We start from the raw sequence: 16,226 nt of genomic DNA on the forward strand, positions 1-16,226 counted from the left end.
AACTCCAGTCCTTTGGCCACCTCATGCGAAGAGTTGACTCATTGGAAAAGACCCTGATGCTGGGAGGGATTGGGGGCAGGAGGAGAAGAGGACGACAGAGGATGAGATGGCTGGATGGCATCACTGACTCAATGGACGTGAGTCTCAGTGAACTCCGGGAGTTGGTGATAGACAGGGAGGCCTGGCGTGCTGCGATTCATGGGGTTGCAAAGAGTCGGACACGATTGAGCAACTGATCTGATCTGATCAGATATGCAGATGACACCACCCTTATGGCAGAAAGCAAAGAGGAACTAAAGAGCCGCTTGATGAAAGTGAAAGAGGAGAGTGAAAAAGCCGGCTAAAACTCAAGATTCAAAAAACTAAGATCATGGCTTCTGGTCCCATCACTTCATGGCAAAATCATGGGGAAACTATGGAAACAGTGACAGACTTTAACGACTGAGAGACTTCACTTTCACTTTTCACTTTCATGCATTGGAGAAGGAAGTGGCAACCCACTCCAGTGTTCTTGCCTGGAGAATCCCAGGGACGGGGAAGCCTGGTGGGCTGCCGTCTATGGGGTTGCACAGAGTCAGACATGACTGAAGTGATTTAGCAGCAGTAGCAGCAAAATCACTGCAGATGGTGACTGTAGCCATGAAATTAAAAGACGCTTCATCCTTGGAAGAAAAGTTATGAACAACCTAGACTGCATATTAAAAAGCAGAGACATTACTTTGCCAACAAAGGACCATCTAGTCAAAGCTATGGTTTTTCCAGTAGTCACTTATACATATGAGAGTTGGACTATAAAGAAAGCTGAGTGCTGAAGAATTGATGCTTTTGAACTGTGGTGTTGGAGAAGACTCTTGAGAGTCCCTTGGACTGCAAGGAGATCAAACCAGTCAATCCTAAAGGAAATCAATCCCAATATTCATTGGATGAACTGATGCTGAAGCTGACGCTCCAATACTTTGGCCACCTGATGCAAAAAATGACTCATTTGAAAAGACCCTGATGCTGGGAAAGATTGAAGGCAGGAGGAGAAGGGGACAACAGAGGATGAGATGGTTGGATGGCATCAATGACTTGATGGACAAAAGTTTGAGCAAGCTCCAGAACTTGGTGATGGACAGGGAAGCCTGGCATGCTGCAGTCCATGGGGTCACAAAGAGTTGCACACAACTGAGCGACTGAACTGACAGGCTTAGCTCTGATTTGCAATTGTTGTTGTTCAATCCCTAAGTCATGTCCGACTCTTTGTGACCCCACGGACTGCAGCACACCAGGCTTCCCTGTCCTTCACTAACTCCTGGAGTGTGCTCAACTCATGTCCATCCAACCATCTCATCCTCTGTTGCACACTTCTCTTCCTGCCCTCAATCTCTCCCTAACTTTGCAATTTAGTTACCCTGAAATTTTTTAAAAATGGAACTGAGAACCTAAAAATCTTCATGATACAAAAACATGGCACTATATCTGTATCACTGATTTTATCAGAAAATAAAAATGTGTTACTTTGTAACTGTTTTGCATTTTGTAACAATCAGTATGTTTTGCCAAAACATTTTACATTTTGAAACAAGTTCTACATATAAAAGCAAGTATTAATATTTAAACTTACATTCAAAAGATGGTTCAAATCCCTCGTTATCCTTAAAAACTAGCTTGTCCGGATTTGAAAATTCACTTTTGTCTTGAAGTTCTGTATGTCTTTGATAAAGACTGGATGGGAAGAATAAAATTCAAGAATGTGAAACTTTAATAATGTAAGACATAAGAGCAGAGGGTGATGAAAAGCCTTTTGTGATTTGAGAAAATAGTTCAGAAAATTAATTTTTCGTGGACACATAGTGAATAGGAGCTACTCTGCACTGGGTGCTCTCCATGCACCAGACATCATTCCAAACCATTAATATGTATTAACTCAGTCACTCTTCCACACTGCCTCATGCCATGAGTTGGGTTCTACCATTGTTAAGAAAGAATATCCTGGCACTCTCAAAGCTGTTCCAAGGAGGAATTTTTATTTAAAGAACTTGAAAATTTTTTCAAAAAGCTCTTTACACCATTAGCATGAGCCAGCTGAAGATGTGTCCTGCCTCTCTTCTTGGCTTTAACACAGAAAGACCGATACGAGAAAAAATTACCTACTTTAGGACCAGACAAGCACCTGTGGTAGTTCTCACCTTTGTACAGTAGATGAGCATCAACACACAGACGCCCAGGCCTGAGCCGAGAGAGGAGTCAGAATCTCCTACCGTGGGGACTAGGCACAGGTAGAAGGCCTACCCTTGACTTGAATCTCAGCCTGCTGCCCACCCCCGCCCCCAAGCTTCTCGACACACCCACCCCATGCTGCTTCAGCCCATGTATCCTAGGACTAACTACCACTTTTGAATTTGTTTCAGTGATTGACACTGTGGAACCTTATTTGTTTACGTTTAAATGCCTAAATATTTGTAAGTGACTTTTTAATGATGTACGAAACTATTTAACGTTTACAGTGAATTGGTTTGCATTTGCAAATTTTTTATGTGTTTTATCTTTATAAACCAAGTCTATTCACAGAACTATGAAGATGCTTATTAATACCCAAGTACATATACTATAGGTCTTCCCTGGTAGCTCACTTGGTAAAGAATCTGCCTGCAATGCAGGAGACCCCGGTTCGATTCCTGGGTCAGGAAGATCCACTGGAGAAGGGATAGGCTACCCACTCCAGCATTCTAGGGCTTCCCTTGTGGCTCAGCTGGTAAAGAATCTGCCTGCAATGTGGGAGACCTGGGTTTGATCCCCGGGTTGGGAAGATCCCCTGGAGAAGGGAAAGGCTACCCTCTCCAGTATTCTGGCCTGGAGAATTCCATGGACTGTATAATCCATGGGGTCACAAAGAGTCAGACATGACTGAGCGACTTCTACGCATACACTATACATCAAGTTTAGCAAACAAGTAGAATCTTTTTTTCCTCCAGGCAATAATTCAAATGATTCTCAGAGATCATGCATCTTATAATCTGACTGCAAATTCTATCCTGCCACGTGGTCTTTAACATCACCTAAAAAAATGGAGCCAGTCCTGGCTGAGACCACAGGAAGCTAACCAGCCTCAGCAGAGGCCAGGCAGAGAACGAGGTACTTACCTGGCTTTCTGCTCCAGAGGGCTGGAGAGCGAGTGCACTGAAATGTGCCTGGACTCTGCAGGCGAAGGCTGTGGCTTTCTGTCAGGACAGGTGGTGGTGACAGTGGACCGGCCCAGACCTACGGGGCAGGAGCAACCAGGAAAAGCACGTTACAAACTGCATGGAGAAGATGGCAGTGCAGCTTCTAGAGATTTCTACCACTTTGAAAATGCATTCGATCATCTTTGCAAGCAGTGGGGTATGTGAAAATTATCCACAAAACTAACAATTCAGGCATGAAAATGAAACTTCAGTGATAACAGGAGAACACATGAAACTAACCAGCAGCCAAAGAAAAGCCACAGTCACTCTAAAAACCTCCACGTGCCAAGCAAAATGCTGGCACTTGACCCTCCATCCTACAGCCTGCACACCACCTGTAACCTGGGGTGGGGGAGTCAGGGTTCCCTAGGAGCCCACAGTTCAGAGGCTCCCATGACTCCCAGTTTATCAGCCTCCAGCTGCACTGTTACCCAGAGGAGAGGGGGGATGAGGAGCAACTGAGCCCCAACCAGAGCATCCACAGGCCTGTGTCCATAGCTCACCTTCCAGGTATGTTTCACTATCGAGGCTTCTCGGTTTGGGGAGTGGCGTGGAGGAGAGTCGCCTGGAGGCTGTGCTCTTGTGTGACCTTGAGGCCATGCTGCTGGGCACCTCGGACACCTCGCTGTCATCCCCTCCGCGCGTGCTTACTGGAGGCTGCTGAGAGGTGACTCTGGCATCCATAAAAACACACCTCTCGGGAACAGCTGCAGTGATGTTCTTGAGAGTCCCCGGCAGACACAGCAAGGGTGGGCTCCTGGCTGCCAAGCGGCTCTTGGTAGGGCACTGACTGACCCTTTGATGGTAGTTCTGGAAAGCTTTTTCCAGGCACTCTGCTTCTTGCTCCAGCTCTCTCACTCTCACCTTAGTGCTGGCTACAAACTCGAGGTCGGAATCAGGGGAACTTCCCTCTGCGCTGGCATTTGGGTATCTGGGGATCCGTGGTGTAACTGGGCCTGCTGTCACCTCCTCTTGTCTCAGAGGATTTTTCAAGAAATCCCCACTGATGTCGCCATCACGAGGTCCCACCCTGGTGCTCATTAACCCGCTGATGGAGCGATTCAGCAGAGAGTGGCTCGGGTTGGGGTACACTTCGTTCTCTAGTGCTGCAGGTCACAAACAGAGTGTGAGACAGGAAGGGAAGAGGTGGAGAACCAAACTGAAACGTTTCAGCAATTTTTTGGTTGAAAAATCAACTAGCACATTAAACAGTCTGTGGTGTGTGATCAAGATGGTGGAGTAGTAAGATGTGAAGCTCATCTCTGCCCACAATACATCAACAATACATCTACATGTAGAGTGATTTGCACAGAATATCTACTGAACACTGGCAGAAGATCTCAGACCTCTGAAAGGGCAAGAAAATCTCCATGGAACCAGGAAGGACAAAAGGGAAAAAAAAGCAAGGAAGAAGTTGGGACAGGATCTGTATCCTCAGGAGGGTGCTATAAAAGAGGCAAGGTTCCTGCACCCCATGAGATCAGCCAAGATGGAGGTGAGCTCCAGAGCCTCTGGAGAAGAACGCAGCCTCTGGAGTGCAGCAGCTGGGACGGAGAGACCTGCACAAAAGGTCAGCACCACTGCCCTATACTCCCCAGCCCGAGACATGTGTCCTCCCATGCAGGCAGGAGCTGGGTGCTGAAGCTCACGCTTCAGAAATCAGACCCAGGGAGACGGCTAGGGTGGGCTGTATGGAAACAGCCTGAAGGGGCTGGAGTCTGGAGCAGTCGCTCCTGAGGGTGTACATGGAAGAAGCTTGGGCCACCTTAGAGGCCAGGTGTTATTGATGGTTGGGGTGTGTGAGGGGAGTGGTGGGACGCACTACTGCAGCCTCTTCCACTGTTCACACTTTCAGGTGGCATGACACGGCTTACAGGAGCTTCAAGAGGGGTCACGAGCTGCAGCAACCACCACCTGCATGCCACAGGCTTCAGGATCGGTTCTGAGCCTCTGCTGTGACTTACTCCCCACACCTCAGGCTACAGAAGCAGTCTTGAATGGCCACCACTGCCGCCCTTCTGGGCTCCAGCAGTGGTCTCAAGCCATCAATGATCCCATCGCATGCTCTGGGAGTGTGTGAGATCCTCCACCAATGCTGAGAACCTCAGGACTGGGCACCAGCCACTGTACCTGCACACCCTGATTATAAGGGGATAATGACCATGGCCAGCACACGCTGAGCAAAGAGGTCACAGGCATCCATATCAAAAAACAGCCCTCATGCCAAACAAACACTAAACCCACAGAAGCTACACAGTGATGCTTCCGCATATAAATAGTCCCCCAAGACCACAACAGATATATTTCTCTTCTGTAAGTTTGAGAGAGAAAATTAAGTAAAATGAAGCAAAGGAACCACTCCCAGTTAAAAGACCAAGATAATTCCCCTGAAAGAGCAAACAATGAAACAGACCTCTTCAGTTTAACAGACACTGATTTCAAAAAAGATAATGAAAATATTAAAGGGAGTAAGAAAAAGTGTCAGTAAAAACGCAGAGTACTGTAAAAAAGGGACTAGAAACGATAAAGAGGAAGCAAGAGAATTACAAAACTCATTGCTGAGATGAAAACTGAACTAAAGGCAATGAATTATGTAGAAAAACAAGCAATTCCCTGGTGGTACGGTGGTTAGGACTCCACACTTTCACTGCTGAGGGTGTGGGTTCAATCCCTGGTCAGGGTACTAAGATCCTGCAAGTCATGTGCCAAAACATGGCCTGCATGGCCTGTTTGGCCTGCATGGCCAAAACAAAACAAAACCAGTAACACCAAAGAATGAATAAGTGACCCAGAAGACAGAATAATGTAAATCACCCATTCAGGACAGCAGAGAGAAAGCCAAATGAAAAAAAAAAAAAGAAACCTAAACAAAAGACCTGAAAGTAGTCAGTCGTGTCCAACTCTTGGTGACCCCATGGACTATACAGTTCATGGAATTCTCCAGGCCAGAATACTGGAGAGGGGAGCCTTTATCTTCTCCAGTGGATCTTCCCAACCCAGAGATCAAACCCAAGTCTCCCACATTGTGGGCAGATTCTTTACCAGCTGAGCCACAAGGGAAGCCCAAGAATGCTGGAGTGGGTAGCCTATCCCTTCTCCAGTGGATCTTCCCAACCCAGGAATCGAACTGGGGTCTCCTGCACTGCAGGCGGATTCTTTACCAATTGATCTAGAGACCTATGGGACAATAAAAAGCATGCCAAGCTATACATAATAGGGATTCCAGAAGAGGAAGAAAGAGAAAAGATCAAAAATGTATTTGAAGAAATCACGGCTGAAAACTTCCCAAACCTGAAGATGTAAACAGATATCTGGTGCAGGAAGCAGACAGGGTTCCACATAAGGTAAACTCAAAGAGACCTACACCAAGGCATATTCTAGTTAAAAAATGGCAAAAGTTAAAGAGGATTCTAAAGACAGCAAGAGAAAGAGAGTAAGAAAACATAGATTTTTTTCTCCCACTTCCTAGAATATTTTAGAGCCTATATGGCTACCAGTCTAAGGCAAGTAGATAAAGGATGGAGTTAACATACTTGAAAAACAGAGTAACTACAAATCAAAAACATACAACAGATTCACAAAAACCAAAAAGAAGAGAACATAAGTATAACACAAAAGAAAATCATCAAACCACACAAAGGAAAACAAAAAGAAATGGACAAATATAAAATCAATGGGAAAACAAGCCTTAAAATGGCAATAAATGTATATCTAACAGTAATCACTTTAAATGTAAATGGACTGAATGCACCAATCAAAAGACCCAGTGATTGACGGGGTTAAAAAAAACAAGAGCTTAGGGCAAAGGACACAGACTGAAAGTAAGGAGATATAAAAAGATATTTTAACCAAAGAGAAATGAAAAGAAAGCAGGGATCACAATACTTTAATCAGACAAAATAGACTTTAACACAAAGGTCATAAAAAAAGATAATGAAGGACACTTTATAATGATAAAAGGATCAATACAAGAAGAAGATTTTACATGTGTTAACCTAAAATATATGTGCCTAACATAGAAGCACCCAAACACATAAAACAAACACAAACAGATATAAAGAGATAAATTCACAAGAATATGATAATGGTAGGAGACTTTAACACCCCACTCCCATCAATGGACAGATCTTCTATGCAAAATAATAATAAAACAACAGAGATCCTAAATGGTACAACAGAGCAGTTAGACCTAATTGGTATTTTCATGGCATTATATCCAAGAACAAAAAACCAATACACATTCCTTTCAGCTGTGCATGGAACAGTCTCTACAACTGACCACATGCTGGAGCACAAACAAGCCTCAACATATCTAATGGTACAGAAATTATCACACATCTTTTCTGACTATAAACGCATGAAACTAGAAATTAACCACAGAAAAAGAAATGGGGAAAGACTAAACAATATGCTACTGGAAAACCAATGGATCAACGAGGAAACCAAAGTGGAAATTTAAAAATACCTTAAAACAAATGACAGTGAAAACAGAACCATACAAAATCTAAGGGACATAGCAAAAGCAGTTCTTAGAAGTTCACAGTAATACAGGCCTTCCTCAAAAAAAAAAAAAAAAACAAGAAAAATCTCAAATAAACAATGTAACATACCACCTAAAAGAATCAGAAAAAGAACAAACAAAACCTAAAGTCAGCAGAAAGAAGGAATAAAGATAGAAAATAAAGTAGCAATTATAAAATGGAAAAAGTCAATAAAACCAAGAGCTGGGTCTTTGAAAGAGTAAATAAAACTGATAAACCTCTGGCCAGGCTCACCAAGAAAAGAGAAAGAACCCAAATAAACAAAATAAGAAATTAAAAAAGAGATACAACAGCCAATACCACAGAAATACAAAAAAAAAAAAAAAAAAAACTAAGGGAATACTAAGAACAATTATATGCCAATAAATTTGACAACTTAGAAGAAATGGACAACTCTGTAGAAATATAGAGCTCACCAAAACTGAATCAAGAAGAAATAATTTGAACAGACTGATCACTAGAAGTGAAAGAGAATCTGTAATTAAAACAAACAAACAAAAAAATCCATATAGACAAAGTACAAGACCAGATGTCTTCACAGGTGAATTCTTCCAAATATACAAAGAAGAACTTATACAGATCCTTCTTAAACTCTTACAAAAACTTGAGGAGGTAGGAACACTCACAAAGATCTTCTATGAAACCACTGTCACTCTGATACCAAAACCAAAGACACCACCAAAAAAGAAAATTACAGATCAGTATCTTTGATGAATATAGATGAAAAATTCCTCAGCAAACTATTAGCAAATTGAATCCAACAATACATACAAAAGATCATATACACAACCCACATGAAATTCATCCCAAGCTCACAAGAATGGTTCAACGTACACAAATCAATGTGAAACACCACATAAACAAAAGACAAAAACCACATGATCATCTCAATAGATACAGAAAAACCATTTGAGAAAACTCAACATCCAGTCAAGACAAAACTCTTACTAAGGTGGGTATAGAGGGAACATGTCTGAACACAATAAACCATTTATGAAAAACCCACAGCCAACGTAATACTCAATGGTGAAAAGCCAAAAGCCTTTCTAGTAAAATTTAGAACAAGACAAGGATGCCCACTCTAACCTCTTCTATTCAATACAGTACTGAAAGCTCTAGCCACAACAATTAGACAAGAAAAATAATAGGTATCCAAATTGGAAGGGAAGAGGTAAAATTGCCACTATATGCAGATGACATGAAACTACACATATAGAAAATCCTAAGGACTCTACACAAAAACTACTATTTCTAATAAATGAATTCAGCAAAGTAGCAGGATACAAGATTAACCTTCAGAAACCAGTTGCATTTCTTTACACTAACAATGAAATATTAGAAAGGGAATGTAAAAAAACAGTACCTTTTAAAATTACTTCCCCCTCCAAAAAAATGAAAAATAAACTTGACCGAGGTGAAAGATTTATACATTGAGAACTATAAAATAGGATTCTTTACCAGCTGAGCCACCAGAGACACCCAAGATACAGGAGTGGGTAGCCTATCCCTTCTCCAGTGGATCTTCCAGACCCAGGAATTGAACTGGTGTCTCCTGCACTACAGGTGGAATCTTTACCAGCTGAGTTACTAGGGAAGCCCATCAAATATTAATAAAGGAAATTAAAGAGGATTCAAAGAAATGGAAAGATATCCCATGCTCTTGGACTGGAACAATACTGTTAAAATGGCAATACTACCCAAAGAAATCTATAGATTTAATGTGATCTCTATCAAATTACCCATTATATTTCTTCAAAGAACTAGAATAATCAATCCTAAAATTTATATGGAACCATAAAAGACCCAGAATTGCCAAAGTAATCCTGAGGGAAAAAAAAAAAAAAAAACAAGCCAGAAGGCATAACCCTTCCAGACTTCAGACAATACTACAAAGCTACTGTAATTAAAACATCATCGTACTGACACAAAAACAGACATATGCATTAATGGAATAGAATAGAGAGCCCATAAATAAACCCACACATCTACAGTCAATTAATCTTCAACAAAGGAGGCAATAATATACAATGGGAAAAACACAGTCTGTTTAACAAGTGGTGCTGGGAAAGCTGAAGAGCTGCATGTAAATCAACAAAATCAGAACACACCCTCTCACCATACACAAAAATAAACTCCAAATAGCTTAAAGACTTAAACATAAAACATGATACTATAAAATTCCTAGAAGAGATCATAGGAAAATATTCTCTGACATAAATCACAGCAATTTTTTCTTAGGTCAGTCTCCCAAGGCAATAGAAATAAAAACAAAAATAAACAAATGAGACCTAATCAAACGTACAAGCCTTTGCACAGCAAAAGAAACCATAAACAAAACAAAAAGACAACCTATACAATGGGACAAAATATTGCTAACAATGCTACTAACGAGGGCTTAATTTCCAAAATACATACACTCAATGGCAAAACAAACAAACAACTCAATTGAAAAATGGGAAAGAGTATGGAGGTTCCTCAGAAAAGTAAAAATAAATTACCATATGATCTAGTGATTCCACTCCTGGGCGTATATACAGACAAAACTCTAATCCAAAAAGACATATGCACCTGTATGTTGACAGCAGCACTATTCACAATAGCCGAGACATGGAAACAACCTAAACCTTCATCAACAGATGAGTGGATAAAGATGTGGTGTGTACACACACACACACACACACACACACACACACACACAGAGGAATATTACCCAGTCATAAAAAAGAACAAAATAATGCCATTTGCAGCAACAGGGATGCAACTAGAGAATACCATACTAGGTGCAGTGAGTCAGAAAGAGAAAAACAAATACCATGTGGAATCGCTTTTATGTGGAATCTAACATATGACACAAATGAGCACATCTATGAAACAGAAACAGACTCTTAGACATTGAGAACAGACTTATGGTTGCCAAGGGGGAGGGCGTTGGGGGAGGGATGGAGTGGGAGGCTGGGGTTAGCGGATATAAGCTACTATGTATGGAAGGGGTAAACAACAAAGTTCTACCGTAGAGCACAGAGAACTATATTCAGTATCCTGTGATAAACTGTAATGGAAAACAGTACCAAAAGCAATTTATATATGTGTGTGTGTGTGTGTGCGCGTGCACGCGTGCAAGTGAATCATTTTGCTGTACAGCTGAATCAACACAATAGAGTAAATCAACTATACTTCAATAAAAAAAAAGTAGTTTGTAAAACCAAAGTTATGCCTGGTAGCTCAGAGGGTAAAGAATCTGCCTGCAATGCAGGTGACCTGGGTTCGATCCCTGGGTGGGGAAGCTCCCCTGGAGAAGGGAATGGCAACCTACTCCAGTACTCTTACCTGGAGAATCCCATGGATGGAGGAGCCTGGTGAGCTACAGTCCTTGGGGTCGCACAAGAGTCGAACACAACTGAGTGACTAACACTTTCACTTTCACAGCAGAAATCAACACAATAGGGTAAATCAACTATACTTAAACAAAAAAAAGTCTGTAAAACCACAGTCAAAACACTAATTATTAACGTTTGAGAGCTTATATGTACCAACTATTGCTTCATATGCCTTCTTTTGTAATGCATACTATTACTTCACAATCCATTATGCACGACCTTGAAATCCATAAAGCTCTGAGAACTGAAAAGGCATTCACAATGTATTCGGGGACAAAGCCTAACCAGACTTGAACTCATGTGGTTGAAAAACCTGACCTGATCTGATTTAAGCCCATTTATAATCTTTATTTAATCAGCAGGAACATTCACACACTTGACTTCAAAATAATGAATGTGTCTCATTACAGGATGCCACCTCCAAACTCCCAGGGCTGCAGCAAAATCTACTGCGTACAGCCTGAATCTCAGAGAGGGGAAGGGCATGTGGTCAGGGCGCCACCGTGGGCCCAAAACTCTCACTGCTCCCACGTCATGGACAGGAGACTATAGCTGAATCACCCAATTGCAAAGCACCAAGTCACTGGGCTAGCCTAATGCAAAGCCACCACATGTGACCGCTCCTCTCCTGCAAGGCCACCTTGATGGTGCCAGGGACAGATGCTTGGCAGGCCTGTGCTCGTGAAGCTTCCATCCTCACTGAACTATTTCTAATGATCTGAGCTCAGGATAGTTTCAGCAGTGTGAAGTTTGGCAAATGCAGAGTTGTGGCTAGAAAATGAGCAACAGGAAAGAGTAGAGATGAGTGAAGAGACGGAAATAAAAGTAGGGTGGGGAGAAGGGGCCAAGGGCCCGAGGGGGAAGAAGAGCAAATAGGAACTGAGGATGGCTCAGAATCACAAAGTCTCATGAACTTCTGCTGGGCTTGAAAGCAGCTCAAGAAAGCGTCAAAATTGGCACTTGGTAAGAAGGAGGGGCAGATGTCATGCATCCACAGGAAGACACAGTAATAAAATGACAGCAGTGGCCATTTCCCCAAGTGTTTTATGTGCCCCAGGCACTGCACTGGAGCCAACCACATATCCCCTTCATCCTCCACTGCACAGAAGGTATTATCCTCATTACAAAGAGGGGACTCGAGGCCCAAGGAAGTTAAAAGAAATGTACCCAAAACCAAACAACTTAACTGCAAAACTGGGGTACAAAACCAGTTTTCTGATTTCAGCAGCAGTGCTCTTTCAGCCAGGCCACGCTGCCTCTCCCACTCACATAAACCTCTGTCAGGGAATATATAAAACCACTCAAGAGTTGATTGATCTTATTATCAGGATGTGTGAGTGTCAGTCGCTCAGTCATGTCTGACTCTTTGCAACCCCATGGACTGTAGCCTGCCAGGCTCCTCCGTCCATGGGATTTCCCAGGCAAGAACACTGGAGTGGGTTGCCATTCCCTTCTCCAGGGGATTTTCCTAACCCAGGGATCAAACCCAGGTCTCCTGCACTGCAGGCGGATTCTTTGCTGTCTGAGCCACCAGACAGCAAATAAAAAAGGAAAGCCTAGGTCCAGGATGAATTTGGGGGCTTCTGTGTCACTATCACACCTATCTGTGGTATGAGGTTCCCCCAAGCATGGGGCACCTGTGAAAACAAGTCACGCTGGCTGACTTGTTTGGTTGGATACCTGGTTGGTATCCCTGAAATGGACAGGGAGCGTGACTTCTGAGATGGCACATTTCTCTATGACTTTTCCCTACGAGGTGCTATGTGTGCTCAGCTGTGTCCAACTCTGTGGCCCCATGGACTATAGGCCGCCAGGGCCCTCTGTCCATGGGATTCTCCAGGCAAGGATACTGGATTGGGTTGCCATTCCCTTCTCCAGGGGATCTTCCCCACCCAAGGATCAAACACATATTTCCCACGTCTTCTGCATTGGCAGGAGGGTTCTTTACCACTGAGCCACCTGGGAAGCTTTCCCCTACTATGAGAATTACTAAGAATTCAATGAGTAACAATTACATTTTCACAAATGTCAGAAGTTTTACACACACACACACACACACACACACACACACATAAAGGTTAAAAATGTCTCTAACCTGTCTGAGTTTGTTTTAGTTGCAATTTTAAAATTGAAACCTGTGTAGTTAACCTCTTGACAGAAGCATCATATTCTAATACCTGGGCCTTCAGCTGGGCAGAGCGCTCAATCTGCAGAGAATTAGAGAAGAAAAGAAATGAACATAAAAGAAATCACAGCTCACTTCAAAGGGAGCTATTCTCTCATTAGGCTTATTCTCTTTTGCCCTTTTGCCAATTCTGAGCAGCGTTACACCCTTAACGCACAGGGTCCCTACAAGATGACGAAAGATAAAACAAGTTTCCACCTCTTGTCACATGCAAGTTAGAGCAGCTACTCCAGGGCAGACACAAGAGAGATGGCAGTAGTATTTCCAAGTCACAGGGTGAGAATCAAGACACTGCCACTGTGGGCACCACCAGGACTTGAAAAATTGTGCATTTAAGTGAGTTTGCTTGCCTCTGGATTTTGTGACAATTATGAATATAAAGTCACATGATCACTGGAGAGTTCTCTCAGATGAGAAAGCACATACTTTAGCGCCTTGGGGGAGCTCTGATGTTGAAGTAAACCCCATTTACACCGGTGTGGTGTGTGCCAAGTTCACATATCTATGCAGCAGACTGGCCCGACCCCTGGCTGCACAAGGAGCAATACTCACCTCGCTTTGAAGCTGTTTTTGTAGAGCTTGCTTGTGGGTTTCGAACTCCTTATGCTCAAATGCAATAGCATTTTCTGCTTTCTTTAATTCTTTCTGAAAAATCAGCAGTTCGGGAGACGGCTGAGCTATGCCTAGGAAAGTAACAGATAGTGATTGTTATCAACCTGAAGTTTTCTCATTGAGCTTTACTTTTAAAAGCAGCTAGAGAAGTTTCAAACTGTTCTTCCTTTTAGGGCATGCACACAATTTTCTAACAGCTCCATCAAATGGACAACGAGCAATTCTGCCACAGGAATTTGAAAACAATTTAATGCACATAAATGCAAATTTTACTATTCTTGAGTCCTTCTCAATCCTGACTATTCATTGGAAAAACCGATGCTGAAGCTGAAGCTCCAGTACTTTGCCACCTGATGTGAAGAGTCGACTCATTAGAAAACACCCCAATGCTGGGGAAGATTGAAGGCAGGAGGAGAAGGTGATGACAGAGAATGAGATGGTTGGATAGCATCACCAACTCGATGGACATGAGTTTGAGCAAGCTCTGGGTGATGGTGAAGGACAGAGGAGCCTGGCATGCTGCAGTCCATGGGGTCACAAACAGTTAGACACGACTGAGCGACTGAACAACAACCCAAGGCAATCTACAGATACAGTGCAAACCCTATCAAATTACCAATGGCATTTTTCACAGAATTAGAACAAACAATTTCACTATTTGTATAGAGACACAAAAGACCTCGAACAGCCAAAGCAATCTTGAGAAAGAAGAATGAAGCTGGAGGAATCAGGGTCCCTGACTTTAAACTATACTACAAAGCTACAGTAATCAAGACAATATGGTACTGGCACAAAATCAGAAATATAGATCAATGGGACAGAACAGAAAGCCCAGAAATAAACCCACGCACCTATGGTCAATTAATCTATGACAAAGCAGGCAAGAATATACAATGTTGAAAAGACAGTCTCTTCAAGTGGTGCTGGGAAAACTGGACAGCTACATGCAAAAGAATGAAATTAGAACATTCTCTAACACAATATACAAAAATAAACCCCAAATGGATTAAAGGGCCTAAATGTAAGCCCATGCATATATGCTCAGTTGTGTCCAACTCTTTGCAACCCCATGGACTGTAACCTGCCAGGCTCCTCTGTCCAAGGGATTCTCCAGGCAAGAGTACTGGAGTGGATTTCCATGCCCTCCTCCAGTGGATCTTCTCGACCCAGGGATCAAACCCAGGTCTCCTGCATTATGGGCAATTCTTTACCACTGAGCCACTGGGTAAGCTCAGATAGTATAAAACACTTAGAGGAAAACACAGGCAGAACACTGATATAAGTTGTAGCAATATCTTTTTGGATCCACCTCCTAGAGTAATGAAAATAAAAATAAGCAAATGGGACCTAATAAAACTTCAAAGCTTTTGCACAGCAAGGGAAACCATAAAAAAAAAACCAAAAAACAAAAAGACCACCCAACAGAATGGGAGAAAACATTTACAAATGAAGTAACCAACAAAGGATTAATTTCCAAAATATACAAATAGGTCATGCAGTTCAAATAACCCAATCAAAAAGTGGGCAAAAGATTTAAATAGACATTTCTCCAAAAAAGACATACAGATGGTTAAAAAGCACATGAAAAGATGCTCAACATGACTAATTATTAGAGAAATGCAAATCAAAACTACAATAAGATACAACCTCACACCAATCAGAATGTCCCTCATCAAAAAGTCTATATACAATAAATGCTGGAAAGGGCATGGAGAAAGGGGAATCCTCCTTCACTGATGGTGGAAATGTAAACTGGTACAACCACTATGGAGAACAGTATGGAGGTTTCTCAAAAAAATAAAAACAGAACTACCATGTGATCTAGCAATCCCACTGCTAGGCACATATCTGGAGAAAACCATAATTTGAAAAGATACACATACCCCATTGTTCACTGCAGTGCTATTTACAATAGCCAAGACATAGAAGCAACCAAATGTCCATGGACAAATGAATGGATAAAGAAGATATGGTATATATACACAATGGAATACTGCTCAGCCACAAAAAAGAAATAATGCCATTTGCAGCAACAAGTATGCAACTAGAGAATACCATACTAAGTGAGGCCAAGTCACAGAAAAAGACAAATATCTTACAATATCACTTATACGTGGAATCTAAAAAGTCATACAAATGAACTTATTTACAAAACACAACAGACTACACAGACTTCAAAAACAAGTTTATGGTTAGCATAGGGGAAAGGCAGGGAGAAGGATAAAATTAGGAGTTTTGGGTTAACAGACACACAGTACCATATATGAAATAGATAATAAGGACCTACTGTACAGCACAGGGAACT

The 16,226-nt window shown here is 42.2% G+C and overlaps 1 protein-coding gene across 7 annotated transcripts in view; it reads right to left on the minus strand.

Moving 5' to 3' along the window:
- Positions 1-16,226, minus strand: part of OFD1 (OFD1 centriole and centriolar satellite protein) — a 69,472-nt gene that overhangs the window by 17,372 nt on the left and 35,874 nt on the right. For all 7 annotated transcript variants that reach the window (XM_061408141.1, XM_061408139.1, XM_061408144.1 and 4 more), the window contains 5 exons: positions 13,862-13,992; positions 13,220-13,331; positions 3,710-4,312; positions 3,126-3,243; positions 1,607-1,707 (listed from right to left, as the gene is read on the minus strand). In XM_061408141.1, coding sequence (XP_061264125.1) covers positions 1,607-1,707; positions 3,126-3,243; positions 3,710-4,312; positions 13,220-13,331; positions 13,862-13,992 — 1,065 coding nt within the window. The remainder of the gene's footprint in view (positions 1-1,606; positions 1,708-3,125; positions 3,244-3,709; positions 4,313-13,219; positions 13,332-13,861; positions 13,993-16,226) is intronic.

The sequence above is a fragment of the Bos javanicus genome, chromosome X, assembly GCF_032452875.1.
Source record: "Bos javanicus breed banteng chromosome X, ARS-OSU_banteng_1.0, whole genome shotgun sequence".
In the NCBI taxonomy this organism is placed as follows: domain Eukaryota; kingdom Metazoa; phylum Chordata; class Mammalia; order Artiodactyla; family Bovidae; genus Bos; species Bos javanicus.